General features: G+C 39.2%; 2 protein-coding genes across 2 annotated transcripts in view; both read right to left on the bottom strand.

Moving 5' to 3' along the window:
- The window catches only part of LOC149098671 (uncharacterized), a 221759-nt gene that overhangs the window by 183486 nt on the left and 17486 nt on the right, over positions 1-20787 (bottom strand). The gene's annotated exons all lie outside the window — the stretch shown is intronic.
- LOC110040292 (uncharacterized) overlaps positions 1-20787 on the bottom strand; it is a 31250-nt gene that overhangs the window by 4707 nt on the left and 5756 nt on the right. The window contains exons 5-10 of the mRNA XM_089276719.1: positions 13751-13843; positions 12397-12489; positions 9884-10153; positions 8149-8418; positions 7086-7157; positions 1426-3773 (exon numbers count right to left, since the gene is read on the bottom strand). Coding sequence (XP_089132845.1) covers positions 1426-3773; positions 7086-7157; positions 8149-8418; positions 9884-10153; positions 12397-12489; positions 13751-13843 — 3146 coding nt within the window. The remainder of the gene's footprint in view (positions 1-1425; positions 3774-7085; positions 7158-8148; positions 8419-9883; positions 10154-12396; positions 12490-13750; positions 13844-20787) is intronic.

Here is a 20787-nt window from a genome sequence, read left to right on the forward strand (position 1 = left end):
TAACCACTGTATTACGTCTTCCGTTAAAAGTACACATTTCTTTACGGGAAAAATGATTGTCCCAGCCTCAAAAAGGTATTTTAGTATCGTGGTGCCACAACTTGATGGGGGAGTTTTTCCGACTTTTGTGGCGAAACGTCAACGTTTATAGAAAAGACAGAAAGCGCTTCAAAATAGTGCAAACAAATGGTCTTTCGGTGAAAGAAAATACTAATGCTTCAGAATGCACTGCTCAGAATAACTCGATCTTCACATTCGCTTTCGACAACATATCTTCGGCTTCTTCATTCTGGGATTTATAGATGAACTTTTCAAGCCTTCTGAACGTCTGAAACTTCCTGCAGTTATCAGAAACACTGCTACCGACCGAAACCGCCCGATTGTGTACATCTGATGATCCTGGAAGCTGATTTACACTTGCTTGTGTTAAAACGAGGGAATCTATTCGATGAGAACTGTGACGGAGTTCAATATTTCGGTAATTGCTGTGACTAAGATGATAACTTATAAGTTTCTTCGTGGTGCATGTTCTGCTCAGGATGCATGACAGATCTGCCGATGGTGTTTTTCCCTTAGTGATTTCGGCAAACTTTGATTGTTTTTCACTAGTGCCCGCCGAGGTTACCGGCTGGTAAGTCAAAAACGACTTCTATATAAATTTTATAAAGGAAAAATCTACACTTTTAGCTCATCGGAATTAAATTTACTTTCTCTGACTGTTTTTAATCGGCTTTCATCGTTTCAATGCGCTTGAATTTTCAGAGCTGCGCTCTCCCTAATTTGCATAATCCGTAATCGGCCCGTGAGCATTACGGCTGCATAATGCCACTCAGATCTCGCTCTTAGGCAATCAGAGCGCGCGTTATATCGGCCACAAGCCAAAGCCATATAATAATAAATATTAATACACTTTATAACTTTAAATAAAGCTTGCACAAGAAGCAGCTGCCAGAAAATAAATGTATTTCTAATGTGGTGTCCATCATGAAATGTAGTTTTGGGATGAATATGAAACCGATAAATGACTTTAACTCTAACTCCCTTAAATGCCATGGAGAATGAAAAATTGCCGAGAAATGCGCAATAGAGTCTCAGAGGACAAGCGATACCAGTGCTAAGCAGTGTACCAGCAAAACAAACAGGTTTACAGCAGAGCCATGACAAAGTACGCATATAAACTAAAATAGATATTGCATCCCTATATTACATGAAATATTAACGCTTTCATCAGAAAAACTAATTTGGACTGATTTATAGCACTTTTTATCCGAAAAACTTTGCCCTCGTCTTTTAATTTTTAAACTTAACGCTTGTTCGGCAAAACAAGGAAACAACACATATTGCAATTGCCAAATCAATATCTCGACAACATCAGTATTACAGTAAACAGCTGAGACGAATGCTAACAAAAATCACAAAACTTACATGGTAAGATGACACCAACTTCGTGATCTTGGTCTGACGCACAGCTTCACTCAAATCATTCACTTGTTTCTTTGTCATCTTAACACCATAAAGGTACAGCGTGTCCAGGTGAGGAACATACCTGAGATGTCGCGTGACATCACTTACTCCTTCACCAAGAGGGTTACATGACAAGTTGAGAGCACTCAAGCTAGGAGCGTGGTACAGAGATCTGGCGATGACAGTAGCAGGCTTGGCTGTCAAATTGATAGTGATAATTGATAACGAATCAAGTGTGCTTGTAAAGTTAATACGCGAGACCAGGGTGTCCACCAACACAGGATCAGTAGCACGCAGTGAAATACCATTAATGAATACATCTCGTGGAGATGTCACAAAAGATAGAACGTCAATAAGCGTCTCCATCTCTTGCCTTTCTTCAACACAGACATGAATTCTCCAGACACAGGAGAGACAATGTTGAGTAGTCTGAGTATCAGCAGTGCTGTTCTCAGTCAAACACAAAGCGCTACTGTCGTCTTGTTCATTTGATTGGTCATCAACTGGCTTCTTCCTCTGAGATGATTCTGGCGATGACATGAGCTCCCTAAGCATTTCAGTGGGAAATAAAGAGTCTCGCCAAATTTCAGCAATATAAAGGTATGTCTTCCCTTCTTCTTTCTTCAGAAAAATATCATCTACGTTTGGTAATGGATACTTCTCTAGGAAATCCGAAGCTTTCTTTTCGCCCGAATAGCTGACAATAACTGCAGTGAGGTCTTCTAGTACGCTGATTAGGTCTCGATGGTTTTGCTCTGTACGTAGGCCGACAGAGAAGAAGATAAAGGCGGGCGCCGCAGCAGACCTGAACATGTGCTCATTGGCAACGCTATGCAACTGGTCAGAATCAATTAATAAAACACCACCAACGTAAGCCAAAAATGTAGGATAGAGATCACACCTCCTGTCGGATGCGCATGAGAAAAAGCTACGTGAGATAAGGGTTAGAAACTGATTGTTAGACAAGTCGTCAATACAAGGTATGTCGGTGAAGCTGTACTCTGTCAGGCCTTCCTTCTTTCCTACGATCCCCAGATGACTTAGAATGGCGCATGCCGCATCTGCTGACAGCTCACAGGCAAATCTAAGAACTTCAATCATCTTGACAATCTTTTCAAATGAGTCAACTTCGGACAAACAGGTTTTACTTTCTTTTAACAACTCCTCCTTGAGATAGGAAGCAGCAAGGTACTCCTGTACTGATTTATGAATGAAATGAACATGTTGCTTGCGTTTCAAAAATGTTGCAGCATTGACGACATGAAACAACCCGACTTTGATTAATTTCTCACTCAAAATGCTGTCAGGCAGTTTGCTAAAAGGAAAAGAAAGAACATTTTGCAAAAGTGCATCAAAGGCAAGCTTGCCTAGTCCACAAAGCTCTACATTGTAGGCGTCTATACCTTCCTCTTGCTTTGCTTTTGCATCTTTTGCGATAGTGTGGAGGATCAAAGTTTCAATGAAATTTTGGCAAATGTGAGCCCGTGATTTTGGCAGTTCCTTAAAGTGGTTTTCCTTCCAGACTGTACAGAGCATCAACAAAAGAAGTGGAATTTCAGCCAAGTCGTTCAAATCTCTTTCACGTAAGTAGGTTACAAACTCTTCAACTCTTTCCTCATCACCCAGGAACTTGCTCGCAAATGCTCTGACTTGATCGTCACTTTTGAAACCGTTTATTTCAAATTGAACGCGGCTGTGGTATCTTAACTCGCCAGCTTTCTCTTTTCGGGTTGTAATAATCACGTGGATATTACCCAGTTGCTTGCCCTCCCAAATGTCACGGACCGGTGATTGTTCTCCAGAACAGAAGTACTCATCATAGCCATCCAAAATGAGTAACACCTTTTCTTGATTACGAAGTATGTATTTATAGAAATCATCACCCACTTCATTGCCAGCCAGCAGTTTGGAAGCCCCTAGAAAATCACGGATACCTTTCAACTCACACACATCTCGCAACTTAATCAGCAGCACAACATCAAATTTCTTTAAGATTTCTTTTCTTTGCTGCGACCAGTCGAAAGCAGTCTTTTTGGAAAATGTGGTTTTTCCAATGCCTGGCCATCCATACACCAGAAGTCGCTTTGGATTAGGGTGATGCTTGTCGCCCTTGAATATGTCGGTGTAGTCTTCAAGTTGTTCTTGTGTCACTCCACTGGGTTTCCTGTCATCCCTGACCCACGATAACGTTGTGTAGAGATCATCAATATGAATGGCAGAGCTTTCGTCCCATGGGATGATTTTCACCTTGCTCATGGTGTCATATATGGACTGCAGCTCTTGTTGGCACTTTTCAAGGGTGAAGGGTTCTGTGAGAACGAGAAACGAATCCGGCAGTTAAAACACAGGGAGTATAAATATTCTCTCGAATCTCTAAATTTCGCAGCTTTCACGAAACCAAACAAACACAGGACGAAGTCGAAAGATTTTTTTACAACTTAAAACATTTGTTTTCGAATATTTTAAGGACAGTCGGAGAATTTAAGCGTCGATTCCAAAGTTTTTTTCTCAAATAGCAAAATAGCTTTTCTGAACATGATCGTACTGTTTTCCTAATCCCAAACGCGTCACCCAGCGTGCTCTCGCTCTCTCCTCCCTCTCCCACAGGTTTTTTGACAGGAAAAATCTCTAAAATCCCTTCCCCGGCTGGCAGTTTTTCTTGCGCGTCCTAAGTCACCTAATCTCCGCACAGAAACAAAATGTCGAGAGATAATACCTGAAGCGTTTTAGCGAGATTACGCGATAACAATTGAGAGTAGGGGAAGAATTTTGAAAAGATTTGTCATGTCAAAAAACATGTACGGGAGATGGAGGGGAGCTCAAGGGCGCGCTTGAGTAACTACGGGTAGTTTGTATGGTTAGCAGACAGATCTAGTAAAGGTTATGCTGCTTCAAGCGAGGAACCACAGCACACGGATAAGGGGTTGCTAACGACACTATATCGTGCTTGTGTACACACTGTAATGGTCCCTAACCGCACCTTAGAAGGAAAAATGGCAAAAACTCCGAGTAAAAAAAGGGATGACTGAAGTTTTTGTTCCTGTGGATCGGAGGCGTGATAACTTACTATGGCATCTCAACCATGGGATTGTTACGGGTTGCCAAGGTATATGATATTAAAGGTTTTATAAATAACCCGAATCTTTCAAGAAATGTCACAAGAGGGCTAACATTCAAGAACAGAACTGTGGGCAAATTTATAGAGAGGCATAATACAAGGGTAAAAGAGCTGTCAGAGTTGTTGTAGTGTGCAGGTAGTTTGCATGGTTAGCAGGCAGATGAAGGAATGGTTATGCTTCTGTAAGGGAGGACATTAAAGCGCACGGATGAAAGGTTGACCCTTAACAACAGATAGTCGCTGATGAGGACACTACTTCGTGGTTGTGTACATTAAAGTGGCTGGTGCCAGTCCCAAGCGCGCGTTAGAATGAAAAATTAAGAAAGCTCCGAATAAAAGGGATGAAGTTTTTGTTCCTGTTGATCGGAGGCGTGTTACCTTCCTTTGGCATCTCCCGCATGGAATTATTAAGGGTTGGTAAAATACATGACATCACAGGCTTTTAAATAGCCCGAATTTTAATTGCCATCAATGGAATCCGCATATATTTTATTATTTTTTTTCTTTTTCCAGTTACATGACTAGCAAATATCGTTGTAGTTTGAAAAAAATAGACTGGACCAAAAATGGAAGAGACATGGCAAAGAGCTAATGTATGGAAGTCATAGAGCCTAAAAAATGATGTTTAGAAATTTCCCATGACAGTGAGAAATGGAAAAGAAATTGCAGAGTTCAGAACAAACGCTAAACTAAACTTTTGCCATGCAAAAATGACACTAAAGGTGAAGAAATCGAATTTACTAATTGCCAAACCTTATTCAGGGTATCGATAAACAGAATACCACTATTCATCTTCCCTTGGTTTTTGGCCTTTTTCGGTCTCTTTTGTGTGTTTTTTTGGCTCTAAGCTCCTTTTGTTCCCGTAGGGAAAGTTTTCAACGAATAGACAGAGTAGTTTTTTACTAATGGTTTAAAACGGGTCATTTTTGTGCTTAGATTACGACAGGAAAAAAAAAATCGTAGATGTATTGTGGGTATCTCTGGTAAAATGTATCCCATCATGCCTGTTTAGATTTGCCTTGTGACACGTTTTCCCAGTTCCTTCGATAATCATCAAAAACGTCTTCTGACGTGTATGGTAGCCTATGGGTGCCCTGGCAATTTTTGCATAATTTCTTTATTTTTGGTTGTTTTTCTCAATTGAGTTTCTTATTCTGAAAGTAGATATTTTCCTCTCTTTTATTTTTTATCTATATTACTGTAAATCCTCGAATTAGCGCCCAGGGCGCTCATTTCAAATTTAGAAGAAGACCGAGAGCGCTTATTTAAGGAGCAGGGGGCTTATTTAATTTTTCCCAAATCGTGGCCTGACATGATAATTTTTTTGATACATCATCTGCGCGTAAACAACAACATAAGCTGTTTATTGACATAAAAAGCCTCAGTTAAAATCGCGGCGCCGTCAGTACTTAACGTGTTCAACGTGTTCACTTAACGTGTTTACAAACTGAAACAATGTAGCAATACTACATGACGAAAACTATACATCCTTTGTTGTGTCATTATTCGTCCACAAAATGGGGGAAGGGCAGGGGGCGCTTATTTTAAATTACAGCTGATAAGAGGGGTGCTTATTCGAAGGGGGCGCTTATTTGAGGGGGGGAGACGCTAATTCGAGGATTTACGGTATTTCAATTTAACCTAAAACAAAAGTATATGGTATAACAAAAACAAACAAAAAGCAGACAAACAGACAAACAAACAAGAATATACCATTTGGCCTTGGAGTGCCATAGCCCACAATGCATTTCCCGAGCACACCAGCAATTAAGGATGCCATTTTGTACACAAGGGCCATGACACTCCTAAGCCACAAGCTTTGTTTTTACTATACCGGCGGTAAAAAAAGAAAACCCTGTGCTTTGTTCTAGGCTAAACTGAAAAAAATATATAAAAATGTAATATAATATAATTCTTTTGACATTAAAGACGAATAAACAACTGAAAAACAACAACAGATAATTAAGAAATTACCCAGAATACAATCATCATGCCAAAGCTGATGGTGTCTCAAGTGACAAAAAATCCATTCTCCCTCAAAGCTAGTTTGATTGGTTAGGAGTCAATGGGTTAATGAGCCTCAGCAACTTTTAATCCAACTGTTTGATTGGTTAACTTTTTTCTGTTGACTTTTGAGATATGGAATGAAACAAAATGAATATTTCAAAGCCTGCTTCCAAGGGTACAAGGGACAGATTCATGTTTAAAGAGCTTATTAGTTTTTAGCTGATACTAAGGAGTGAAAACATGGAGAATTTCAGCCTGGTTAGATAGGGGGAAGAGAAGATGAGATTTAAGCCTGACTTCTTAAACAGATTCTCTTGAAATGGAGTTAACGATAACAATATTGACATGTACATGGAGAAAGTGTTAGTCAGGACTGAAAATTCCAATTGACTTTCATCGCAAAGCTGAAGTTAAATTCCATCATGAAGAACAGCATCACAGCATGACAGTGGGCTTCAGCATGCCATACAACTACAATTATCGCTAACAACAGTACCTGCAACCCTGGGTTGTTTAGCATCTGGATGGTTACTTGAATGTGGCAACTCTCTCTTCCCAGCTGGTATGTCTGTAAGGAAAACACATTGTAAAATTTGACTGTGCTGGTAAAAATGATACACAACAGTGAACTACACTTTATAGAAATAACACGACATCACTGTAGTGGTTCTTTAATTATGGATAGCTACAAAAAACAGTAGATATTGTATCAGGGAAATAACTCTTATTAGTGAAGTTCTGTTTTTTTGGAAAGTTTAACTAATTTAATTAAAACAAACACAATAGAATATGATTTTTTTAAATCAAATATTCAACTTACAATAGAGCTCTACCCCCAAACAGTTTTTAGTTTCTCTGTTCTTGTTTTTTGTGGCAATATTGTCAGAATTTTGTCTCCAAATTGTTTGGTTAGTTCAATACAAGTTCAACCTAATTTGTACTATTTTGGGACTTGAAAATGCAGGTGGCCTTTCGCAAAGTCAATTTTTTTTATTTATGTTCACTTTCTACCACTTGCCACTTGGTCTTCATGTAAAAAGGTTTAAAAGATTAACCTAAAAGCTGTAGGTGAGCAAAGTTTCTTCATGTTTTTGCACTGGATAAGTACCTAAAACTGACATTAAATTTTGTCCCTAAGCCTCTAGAGTGCACAGCAATCCTGTGTGAACTTGTTTAGGTTTTCAAAATTTCACAGGGGGTGCTCTCAGAACTCATAGAGGAAATACCGTTACCTTTAGGGCCCCTCCTTAGCTAAATCTATACCTATGGGGATGATTTCATAGCAGTAACCAAAACACCTTGATTTACATCATTTAGGGTGTTCTCACAATGACATTTTTTTCCATCTCGATATATTTGCCACAATACAATAGTTTGTACTTAAATATATGATTTAAAAAATGCAATGTTCCTTAATCCAGGGCTGTCACTTATTTTTCAAGTAGGTGGGGAAATGAAAAAAAAAATAGCTGGGTTGGGGTCTGCCTACTTCACAAATTACTGACTACCCTGGTTCAAGACGTTGTACTGTAAGAAAGTGAATCATATAGTTTCCTTACAACAAAATTCTTTGGCCAAGATATTCAGCCCAACTCTACTATGACACAAGGCCTCAAAGAGTTCATGATAAGGTGTAGCTGAAGTTGTTGTATTTCTCCAGCGAAGTAACATCTGAAATGGTTTATCTTCTGCATTAGCAGCTATTCCTTCCAATACATCATGAGGAATGCCAAGGCGAATTCCAAGTCTTTTCCACACTGCGCCAATCTGTAACGCCAAATCATTTAGTTCAAGGTCACTAGGTTTGCCATTTTTAAAAGCATCTGTATCTGAAAGAGGAGAAGCTTGCAGTTAACCAATGATGGAATTTTAAAACATAATAATCCAAGTGATAAAAACATCATCTACAGAGATCACCATTTGGCTGAAAAACAAGGAAAAGATATTTCTTCACAGATTTCCTTAAAAGTCGCCTTTACATATAAAAAAGCAAACACGTTTTATAAACTTAAGATCTATAAACTATGTGGTAAATGGTAGTTAACATTAAAACGACTTCTGGATGTTTTTAACAAACCAAATCCTCACAACAGCACTTTTAGTGTCCCTGACAGCCCTTCTCTGGTTTAGCCAAAATACAGACTAAGGACCTGTTCACATGGAAGTGTGGGACCTCAGGCAGGGGAGGTCCCCTGCCTTGGTGGGGTAATTCAATGATACGTTGAAGCAGCAAACGTGCCAATTAAGCTTTTCACGCCAACTTTGTAACTTGTTACTTTTGTTTTCCCCACGACGGTATGTAAAATGAAACTCTTGTTTTCTCCAAAATACACGGAAGATGTGAAAAATGATACACAACAGTGAACTAAACTTTACAGAAATAACACGACATCACTGTAGTGGTTCTTTAATTATGGATAGCTACAAAAAACAGTAGATATTGTATCAGGGAAATAACTCTTATTAGTGAAGTTCTGTTTTTTTGGAAAGTTTAACTAATTTAATTAAAACAAACACAATAGAATACGATTTTTTAAAATAAAATATTCAACTTACAATAGAGCTCTACCCCCAAACAGTTTTTAGTTTCTCTGTTCTTGTTTTTTGTGGCAATATTGTCAGAATTTTGTCTCCAAATTGTTTGGTTAGTTCAATACAAGTTCAACCTAATTTATACTATTTTGGGACTTGAAAATGCAGGTGGCCATTCGCAAAGTCAATTTTTTTATTTATGTTTACTTTCTACCACTTGCCACTTGGTCTACATGTAAAAAGGGTTAAAAGATTAACCTAAAAGCTGTAGGTGAGCAAAGTTTCTTCATGTTTTTGCACTGGATAAGTACCTAAAACTGACATTAAATTTTGTCCCTAAGCCTCTAGAGTGCACAGCAATCCTGTGTGAACTTGTTTAGGTTTTCAAAATTTCACAGGGGGTGCTCTCAGAACTCATAGAGGAAATACCGTTACCTTTAGGGCCCCTCCTTAGCTAAATCTATACCTATGGGGATGATTTCATAGCAGTAACCAAAACACCTTGATTTACATCATTTAGGGTGTTCTCACAATGACATTTTTTTCCATCTCGATATATTTGCCACAATACAATAGTTTGTACTTAAATATATGATTTAAAAAATGCAATGTTCCTTAATCCAGGGCTGTCACTTATTTTTCAAGTAGGTGGGGAAATGAAAAAAAAAATAGCTGGGTTGGGGTCTGCCTACTTCACAAATTACTGACTACCCTGGTTCAAGACGTTGTACTGCAAGAAAGTGAATCATATAGTTTCCTTACAACAAAATTCTTTGGCCAGGTTATTCAGCCCAACTCTACTATGACACAAGGCCTCAAAGAGTTCATGATAAGGTGTAGCTGAAGTTGTTGTATTTCTCCAGCGAAGTAACATCTGAAATGGTTTATCTTCTGCATTAGCAGCTATTCCTTCCAATACATCATGAGGAATGCCAAGGCAAATTCCAAGTCTTTTCCACACTGCGCCAATCTGTAACGCCAAATCATCTAGTTCAAGGTCACTAGGTTTGCCTTTTTTAAAAGCATCTGTATCTGAAAGAGGAGAAGCTTGCAGTTAACCAATGATGGAATTTTAAAACATAATAATCCAAGTGATAAAAACATCATCTACAGAGATCACCATTTGGCTGAAAAACAAGGAAAAGATATTTCTTCACAGATTTCCTTAAAAGTCGCCTTTACATATAAAAAAGCAAACACATTTTATAAACTTAAGATCCATAAACTACGTGGTAAATGGTAGTTAACATTAAAACGACTTCTGGATGTTTTTAACAAACCAAATCCTCACAACAGCACTTTTAGTGTCCCTGACAGCCCTTCTCTGGTTTAGCCAAAATACAGTCTAAGGACCTGTTCACATGGAAGTGTGGGACCTCAGGCAGGGGCGGTCCCCTGCCTTGGTGGGGTAACCAGTCTATCCATACAATCTCTCTTTTTCTCTTGATGGTGTTCACATGTTAGGTGGGGTACCCCATGAAGGCGGGTTAACCAGTCAGCCAGTCCGGGTAACCCGCTTTGGTGGGGTGAGTTTTCTCCATGTGAAAGCTGCGGAGTGGAGTAACCTGCCTAACCGGGGGTAATCAAATCACTGCTTCTAAGCCCGCCAAAATACACGGCAGAACAACATGGCTGCCAACCACTATGGGCGTGGTGAGTTATTTCGATGATTTCGCCTCCAAAACTGCCAAAATGCTGATGAAATTGACAGTGCTGGTGACAATTTAAGCGTGGAATTGGATAGTCAGGCTGGTTAGTGGAATCACACTGAAGTTTTGGCTGCAACAATGACATTGAAGCAAAAAGCAGCTTTATCAGAACAGACTAAGAAAACAAACGCTAGTTCTTTGTTTACATGTATGTGCATGCTTAGCAACCGTGTGATTGCATTTTGGACCTCACCCCACATTCCCGGGGTAGCATGTGAAGACAAGTATTTCTTTACCACAGGTAGGTGAGATACGTCACCTCCCTGGGGTCTCCCGCTTCCAAGTGAACAGGCCCTAAATAGCCTTTACTCACAACCAGGAGCTACCGGTAATCACGTGTTGAAGTTTTTGTTCCTGTGGATCGAAGGCGTGATAACTTCCTCTGGCATCTCAAGGATGGGATTGTTACAGGTTGCTAAGGTATATGATATTAAAGGTTTTTGAATAAACCAAATTTTTCAGAACATGTTACAAGAGGACCAACATTCAAGAAAAGAACTGAGGGGAAATTCATAAAGAGGTATGCAAGAAGGGTAAAAGAGCTGTTAGACTTATTACTGTTATTGTAGTCTGCAGGTTGTTTGTATGGTTAGCAGGCAGATGAAGGAAAGGTTATACTTCTTCAAGGCAGGACACCAAAGCGCACGGATGAAAGGCTGACTCATAATGACGGATAGTCGCTGCTGAGGACGCTACGTTCATTCAGTGGGCTACTTGGGTAGTTATTCTGGCCATAGCTTCCGGATTGGTGCTACCACTACAGCGGCTTCCCGGGGACTGCCAGATCAACTAATTAAGACTTTAGATCGCTGGTCTAGTGACGCTTATCAACGCTATATCCGCACATCACCTGGCTCTCTCAGCGAGGTTTCCAGTCCATTTGCGTAGCAGGTATGGCGTTTGCGGGCTTTCTTTTACTTGGGTTGGGTGCCTCAGGTCTGGCCCCTTGGGGGCTGTGGCTTATGAGCCACGAGCCCCTATCTCTCCGGTCTGGGTCAGTCCAGAGGCCCTTTCGGCAGGCCGGGTGGGGCTCATGGCTGGGTTGCGGGTAGGGCAGGCTTTTAGAGTGCTCTTCCTACCTGGGTTTGTGGTCGGCAGCTCCAGCCCCCAGGTTCCTAGGCACCCAATGTGCTACTTACGTGTTACAAGAATAGTACCACAAGGGGAGCAAGGGGTTACCTGAAGCAAATACGTAGCTTTGCGGTGTTCACACTCAACTAGGTGGAACTTGTTTTACGTAGAGAGTACACAGGTACCTTTCCGACCCCCACCCCCACCACCTCCTTGCCTCTAGCCTAATTAATTAATTGAAATTAATTAATTAAAAAAACATTAAAGTTTACGCCTTATTGCCTTAGCGTATTACTGTCATAGCACCTTAGCATATTACTTTCATAGCACCTTAGCGGATGGCAGCTCCCAAAATCATCCCAATAGTGTACTCTGCACTAAAAATAGCATTGTAAACCACATTTTTAGTGCAGTTTTTTAATACTGTAGTGCATGCATAACATGATTATAAAGTTTCTATTTCAATTTAAAGAACTGATCAGAATTACTAAATACCTTCCACTTTGAAGCGTTTGGGATCTTGGCTGCTTGTACTTGGTACCACTCCCTTTGATTGCTGTGATGAACTCTGCTTTTCTGCTGATGCAACTAGCAAGAAAGAAAGATATTTAATGTTAGGGCAGTCTTAGAGGTAAATCTTTTGGAGGAAGTGAATAGTAACAGTGATCCAGCCTAATAGTCACCATGACTGGACATTCATATAGCACCAACCAGTGAGATAATCTCACATAGTGAAGAGCGCAATTGATAGCTCTGGCACCCAGTCACAGGGGTACTTACCCCTGCTCGGTTCACTTCCGGTTTGTATTTACCTCGGTAGTCTGCTAGGGCGTTTCCCCTTACAGAATATTAACCGACACAAACGTTGATAAGACATAATCTTAGCAGTATGTATGTTTCATGGTTGAATTTTCATTCAAGGTCCAAAAATTACTTACAATTACTGTTTTTCACGAGAGCCTTAAAGTTTTACTCTGGTGTTTTACGTTGATTTTCGTTCATTTTAAATTCAACGATACGTTGAAGCAGCAAACGTGCCAATTAAGCTTTTCACGCCAACTTTGTAACTTGTTACTTTTGTTTTCCCCACGACGGTATGTATAATAAAACTCTTGTTTTCTCCAAAATACACGGAAAATGTGAAAAATGATACACAACAGTAAACTAAACTTTATAGAAATAACACGACATCACTGTAGTGGTTCTTTAATTATGGATAGCTACAAAAAACAGTAGATATTGTATCAGGGAAATAACTCTTGTTAGTGAAGCTCTGTTTTTTTGGAAAGTTTAACTAATTTAATTAAAACAAACACAATAGAATATGATTTTTTTAAATCAAATATTCAACTTACAATAGAGCTCTACCCCCAAACAGTTTTTAGTTTCTCTGTTCTTGTTTTAGCTAAATCTATACCTATGGGGATGATTTCATACCAGTAACCAAAACACCTTGATTTACATCATTTAGGGTGTTCTCACAATGACATTTTTTTCCATTTTTGCCACAATACAATAGTTTTTACTTAAATATATGATTTAAAGAATGCAATGTTCCTTAATCCAGGGCTGTCACTTATTTTTCAAGTAGATGGGGAAATGAAAAAAAATAGCTGGGTTGGGGTCTGCTTACTTCACAAATTACTGACTGCCTTATTGCCTTAGCGTATTACTTTCATAGGACCTTAGCAGATGGCAGCTCCCAAAATCATCCCAATAGTGTACTCTGCACTAAAAATAGCATGGTAAACCACATTTTTAGTGCAGTTTTGTAATACTGTAGTGTAGGCATAACATGATTATAAAGTTTCTATTTCAATTTAAAGAACTGATCAGAATTGCTAAATACCTTCCACTTTGAAGCATTTGGGATTTTGGCTGCTTGTACTTGGTACCACTCCCTTTGATTGCTGTGATGAACTCTGCTTTTCTGCTGATGCAACTAGCAAGAAAGAAAGATATTTAATGTTAGGGCAGTCTTAGAGGTAAATCTTTTGGAGGAAGTGAATAGTAACAGTGATCCAGCCTAATAGTCACCATGACTGGACATTCATATAGCACCAACCAGTGAGATAATCTCACATAGTGAAGAGCGCAATTGATAGCTCTGGCACCCAGTCACAGGGGTACTTACCCCTGCTCGGTTCACTTCCGGTTTGTATTTACCTCGGTAGTCTGCTAGGGCGTTTCCCCTTACAGAATATTAACCGACACAAACGTTGATAAGACATAATCTTAGCAGTATGTATGTTTCATGGTTGCGTTTTCATTCAAAGTCCAAAAATAACTTACAATTACTGTTTTTTACGACAGCCTTAAATTTTACTCTGATGTTTTACGTTGATTTTCGTTCATTTTAAATTCAATGATATGATGAAGCAGCAAACGTGGCAATTAAGCTTTTCACGCCAACTTTGTAACTTGATACTTTTGTTTTCCTCACGACGGTATATAAAATGAAACTCTTGTTTTCTCGAAAATACACGGAAGATGTGCTTGTGTTTTTTTGCGCCACTGGAGATAAATGAAAGGTTATAAAGCTGATGAAGAGATGGAAGAGAAATGATTTTGTTTTACTCAAAATGCAAATTTTCTTTTTACCAATACACAAGAACTAATTTAATTATCTGATGGTAACGGAATACCACTTTCTTTTTCTGTTGCCACCTTTGTTGTTAACAATAAAACAATCCAAAATTAATACACATTGATATCGATTGATACAACTGAGAAGCGTTTCAACAAGAAGTATTGAAGGTAAACAGTGCTTCTCGGCCAATATTATATTGAGACGTATTAAATTAATTTGCGCTTTCATTAGGTGCGATGGAGTCTGCAGCAATATTTGAGCACTTTCCTGGTTTCTTTTGGTCTTTTTGTCACAAATTTACAGTTTGAAGAATATTAAACCAACCAACTCGAATGCAATTAAGACCTGAAATAAAAATGCCGCTAAGGAGAAGCATGACAAAGACACTAACGTAGTTTGAAAACAGCAGATGATATTTGTTGAACCGACCTATGGGTAATTCTTAAAGTGCACCTAACCCCCCAAATTTTTTTTCGCTAACATGAATCCACTTGTTATTTGAAGCATTTGGGCGAAAAAAATTGGAATTTGGTTGAATCCTCGATTTTCTATGCCCTTTCAAAGTCGCGCCTGAAGTGTTACACGACTGCGTTTCAGGGAGTCTGGGGCGGCGGTTGTTGATGACGTCTACCCAGGCACCAAACACAATGGCGCCTCAGTCAGCTCTCTGTATTTGCTCGAGAAAATGGAAAACAAAACTAATCGTTCCAGGATATTTTGGGACTAAAACGTCCAAGTTTTGTTTCAAAATCACTTTTTTTTTTCATCACTGGAGTCAGAGTTAGGTTTCGATTCGGATGACACCGAAATAAACTTCGATCGAGCGCATTCGACAACTGTGAACTCACTGCTTAGAGCTTTGAGAACAATTTGCAATATTTCAAGTGACGACGGGGAAGACTTCTTTGCGGACGAGTTGCTTGTATATTAGGAATGGAAAGCGAGATATGAAGTGGAGGAGCAGGCAAATGAAAAGCAGGAAAGAAAACTCAAGGACTGCTTTGGATGGTAATTTCGTCACCTGAACACAAGACTCCCACGCGTGTTTATAACCCGTTTACATTTGTCCTAAGCGAGAATGTATTTTGTCAAGGTATGGCTGTGCTATTAAATCCAGTTTGTGTTTTACTCTCTGGAATGCTTCATGTCTATAAGAGCGACATAAGGGTTGCAGTTTTCGAGACTTCATGACCTCCAAAACACTGGCTTCGATCGATTGAAAATCATAGAATTGTTTGGACCTGTATTTTTGAAGCAACAGGAAGCAAGGCGACAGGAAACATTTCATGCAATTACCGATTTCACATTGCCACACGTTGTAAGTCGTACTGGCTCTAAATAACCAGTGTAAATTTTTTTCAAAGTTTGCAGTGAAATTCATCGGATAAGCGAAAAGGATGTGTTCCCTAAGTGGTCCGCAGATAATATTATGTGGTCATTAATTTTTCGACACTAATGTATAGAGTGTTTGTCGCACTACTGATTTCCAAACCTTCGAAAAAACTTTGTGAGTGTAACAGTTTTGTTATCATGTAATTCTAAAGGATTAATCTTCGACTTTTATCTTAATCGAAAGAGAAATAAGTGTTGGTTGGCGGTGAACAGTTGCGACCTATTTACATGTCAGTATACTTGGTCGTAACGCTTCTTGATTGATCACACAACTTTGCCGGCTATGTTATAAATACTGCGGGACTGGAAGATATAGGTCGTCGATAGTATTTTGACAAATTGCTGGTTGGCTTTCAGCAGAAAATATTGAAAATGGTGTTTGAAAGTCTGCGGAACAAATTCCAGTGAGAGTTCTTCAATGGTTCTCACAGACTCCGAGTTCGCTTGTTTCGGTTCGACAAAATCAACCATCGTTTATGTCTTTATTGTAACATTGACCGATCATCGCCAGTAAATTGTACAGTATATCTTGTTTTAGATCTGGGATATTGCTGCAACAGCCGATAGCACTTCTGGAAGGCATTTCTGCGCACTTTTCGAATGTGTATTGCACCATCCTGAAGGAAATGAGAGGACGTGAGATATTCGACCTTCCTAGGTAGACGTCACAACAGCCGCTGGACCCATTCTCCTCAAACTCGGTTGTGAAACAAAACGGCGGTGTTTTGGGGCTATTTTCGAGATTTCGTCGGGGCACAGAGAATCGAAGATTTAACCGAATCCAAAACTTTTTTCACAGAAGTATTTCAAATAATATGTAGATTCGTTTTAGCGAAAAAAAAATTTGGGGGTTAGGTGCACTTTAACAATACGCAGCCACAGTAACGTTTCAGTTTTGCACTAAAAGGGAGAAGTGGCACTACCTCAAAAATAACTGCTGTCCTCGGTCACATTACATGACATATAGAATCAAAGTGGCTGTGAGCCGCTGAACTTGGAAAATAAATTATGAAACCTCATTAAGGAACTAATTGTGAAGTGAGGGCAATCTAGCTTTCGAACAAGCCCATAAGGACTTTTTCCATTCAGGGGTTTGTTGTGATATTTACAAAAACGAAAAAGTTAAAGGTCAAAAAACTGTTTGTTAGTCAGGCCTGCCTACACGTTTTACGTTACATGTATCTGTACATGTCTTCCTTGTGTTGTAGTCAAAAACGGCAAGATCATTTTGTTTGGTCAAAAGTGAGGTATAGACTGAACGAAACACTTGAGCCTGCGGTACGTACATAAATAGTTAACACTTTCACCTTCCGGTAGCTTGTTTACAAGTAGCTCAATGTGATGAGCACTGGCTCGCCATGTGAGATATTGGGAGTTGAAATCCTGGTGGTGACTACTGATTATTTTTCCTTTCTTCTTCATTGTTTTTTCTCTTTCTGTCAACAAATCATTTACTGAAAGGTAGCGTTTGTCTTTCCGTTTCTTGTGTTAAAAAAAAATCGTCTGGAGACTTCAATCATTCGTTTATGTCGATTGCTTTCGAAATCACAATATCACGTAGGTTTGTGCAGGAAAAACCACCAAGAGTTTCCCTGAATCGAATCACTAAGGAAGAACCATAAGTATTTTCTTTACAATAAAAAAATCGCTATACCTTGTACCTCTCGAAAATAACTAACTTGACACGCTGCAAGCGACTGTAAAACGGCCCTAGACGGCTCATGTTCGAAACCCGGGAAGACTCCTACACGAAAAGGTCGGGGATGCTCGTCGTCTCCAGTACAAATCAACGATTCTGGTCTCACTTAGTATGTTGATGACGAAACGTCACCATTTCTAGCTGTCACAGTATCTTTTAGGGTGCACTCCAGGAAACAATAATAAAAGAAACGCTCTCATTTAATTTCTGTTTTCAGGTTTGATTTCCGCTGATCTCTCGAGTACGCGAGTTGGATCTACAAGTACACGTGGGATCCTTTCTTGAACAGTGGCTAGTGATCGAACCTATTCCGTTTTAAGTGGTATCTTTTAGGGGTCTAATGAATCTCAAGCAACGTCCACATTAGTCTCCCTTAGGAGTTAAATTGAAATTTTCCGACTAGTATCCCTTGCCTTTTCATATGGGAGTTCCCCCACGGGTTCCAAATGTCTAATGGGAAGTGAAGGAGTGATGGAGTGAAATCGTTCCACCACTACAACTTGGAAAATAACATATTTTCCAAGTTGAAAACCGAGTGGAAACATAGTACCACAAGGAGAGCAAGGGGTTACCTGAAACAAATACGTAGCTTTGCGATGTTCACACTCAACTAGGTGGAACTTGTTTTACGTAGAGTACACAGGTACCTTTCCCACCCCCACCCCCACCACTTCCTTGCCTCTAGACTAATTAATTATTAATTGAAATTAATTAATTAAACAAACATTAAAGTTTACGCCTTATTGCCTTAGCATCTTACTTCCATAGCACCTTAGTGGATGGCAGCTCCCAAATAGTGTACTCTGCACTAAAAAGAGCATGATAAACCACATTTTTAATGCAGTTTTGTAATACTGTAGTGTATGCATAACGTGATTATAAAGTCTCTATTTCAATTTAAAGAACTGATCAGAATTGCTAAATACCTTCCACTTTGAAGCGTTTGGGATCTTGGCTGCTTGTACTTAGTACCGCTCCCATTAATTGCTGCGATGAACTCTGCTTTTCTTCTGATGCATCCAGCAAGAAAGAAAGAAATTTAATGTTAGGGCATTCATAGAGGTTAATCCTTTGAAAGAAGTGATTGCACATACATTTTCAATAAGACGAGTTGGGTTCATATTTCTAAATCAGGACTGGGAACCTGATCTTAATATCCTATATCATTAAAAACTGGATCACTGGCTAATGCAATTCAAGAGTTTTCATTGGCTTAGCAATCATGCTACATGAGCCATTATACCGTACTCTACAAATATGGTACGGGTCTGCGACGGTAATCTTTTAAGGCGTTTCTTTTTTTCAATCTTATCTTAGTTTTCTATATTTTGGGGGCGTTTTAAGCAAAGCAATTATTCCGCTCGCGCTCGTTGGCTATGAGAGGATTATGGCCAACTCATATCCAAAAAGTGCGCGTGGAGTAATTGTTCCATATCGTATCTTTTCAGAACGCTTCAGCAACAGATCAGGTTAAGTTTGGTTGAGCCATGATCCATATTTGGTGACATGTACTCGAGCCAAAATACCCATGGTGAGATCAAACAAGCTTGATATGCCACCAAAGCATACCACAAAGGTACGATTAGATTCAACCAAACTTCCAAATACCTTCCACTTTGAAGCGTTTGGGATCTTGGCTGCTTGTACTTGGTACCACTCCCTTTGATTGCTGCGATGAACTCTGCTTTTCTGCTGATGCATCCAGCAAGAAAGAAAGAAAAAAAATTAATGTAAGGGCAGTCTAAGAGGTAACTCCTTTGGAGGAAGTGAATTGTAACAGTGATCCAGCCTAATAGTCACCATGACTGGATATTCGTATTGCACCAACCAGTGAGATAATCTCACATAGTGAAGAGTACAATTGATAGCTCTGGCACATAGTCACACGGGTACTCACCCCTGCTTGGTTCACTTCCGGTTTGTATTTACCTTGGTAGTCTGCTAGGGCGTTTCCCCTTACAGAATATTAACCGACACAAACCTTGATAAGACATAATCTTAGCAGTATGTATGTTTCATGGTTGAATTTTCATTCAAGGTCCAAAAATTACTTACAATTACTGTTTTTCACGACAGCCTCAAAGTTTTACTCGGGTTTTTTACGTTGATTTTCGTTCATTTTAAATTCAATGACATGTTGAAGCAGCAAACGTGGCAATTAAGCTTTTCACGCCAACTTTGTAACTTGTTACTTTTGTTTTCCCCACGACGGTATGTAAAATGAAACTCTTGTTCTCTCCAAAATACACGGAAGATGTGCTTGTGTTTTTTTTCACCGCTGGAGATAAATGAAAGAAGGTTATAAAGCTGATGAAGAAATTGAAGAGAAACGATTTTGTTTTACTCAAAATGCAAATTTTCTTTTTACCGATAAACAAGAACTAATTTAATTATCAGATGGTAACGGAATACCACTTTCTTTTTCTGTTGCCACCTTCGTTGTTAACAATAAAACAATCCAAAATTAATACACAGTGATATCGATTGATACAACTGAGAAGCATTTCAACGAGAAGTATTGAAAGTAAACAGCGCTTCTCGGCCAATATTATATCCTGCTTCGGTGAACGAGTCTTCTCAGACTGATTAAATTAATTTGCGCTTTCATTAGATGCGACGGAGTCTGCGGCAATATTTGAGCACTTTCCTGGTTTCTTTCGGTCTTTTTGTCACAAATTTACAGTTTGAAGAGTATTAAACCAACTAACTCGAATGCATTTAAGACTCAAAATAAAAATGCCGCTAAGGAGAAGCATGACAAACACACTAGCGTAGTTTGAAAACAGCAGATGACATTTGTTGAACCAACCTATGGGTAATTCTTAACAATACGCAGCCACAGTAATGTTTCAGCTTTGCACTAAAAGGGAGAAGTGGCACTACCTCAAAAATAACTGCTGTCCTCGGTCACATTACATGACATAATTATAGAATCAAAGTGGCTGTGAGCCACTGAACTTCGAAAATAAATTATGAAACCTCATTAAGGAACTAATTGTGAAGTGAGGGCAATCTAGCTTTCGAACAAGCCCATAAGGACTTATTCCATTCAGGGGTTTGTTGTGATATTTACAAAAACGAAAAAGTTAAAGGTCAAAAAACTGTTTGTTAGTCAGGCCTGCCTACACGTTTTACGTTACATGTATCTGTACATGTCTTCCTTGTGTTGTAGTCAAAAACGGCAAGATCATTTTGTTTGGTCAAA

This window comes from Orbicella faveolata, unplaced genomic scaffold, assembly GCF_042242905.1.
Source record: "Orbicella faveolata isolate gen_17 unplaced genomic scaffold, um_ofav_v1 contig_46, whole genome shotgun sequence".
NCBI classification, from domain to species: Eukaryota; Metazoa; Cnidaria; class Anthozoa; order Scleractinia; family Merulinidae; genus Orbicella; species Orbicella faveolata.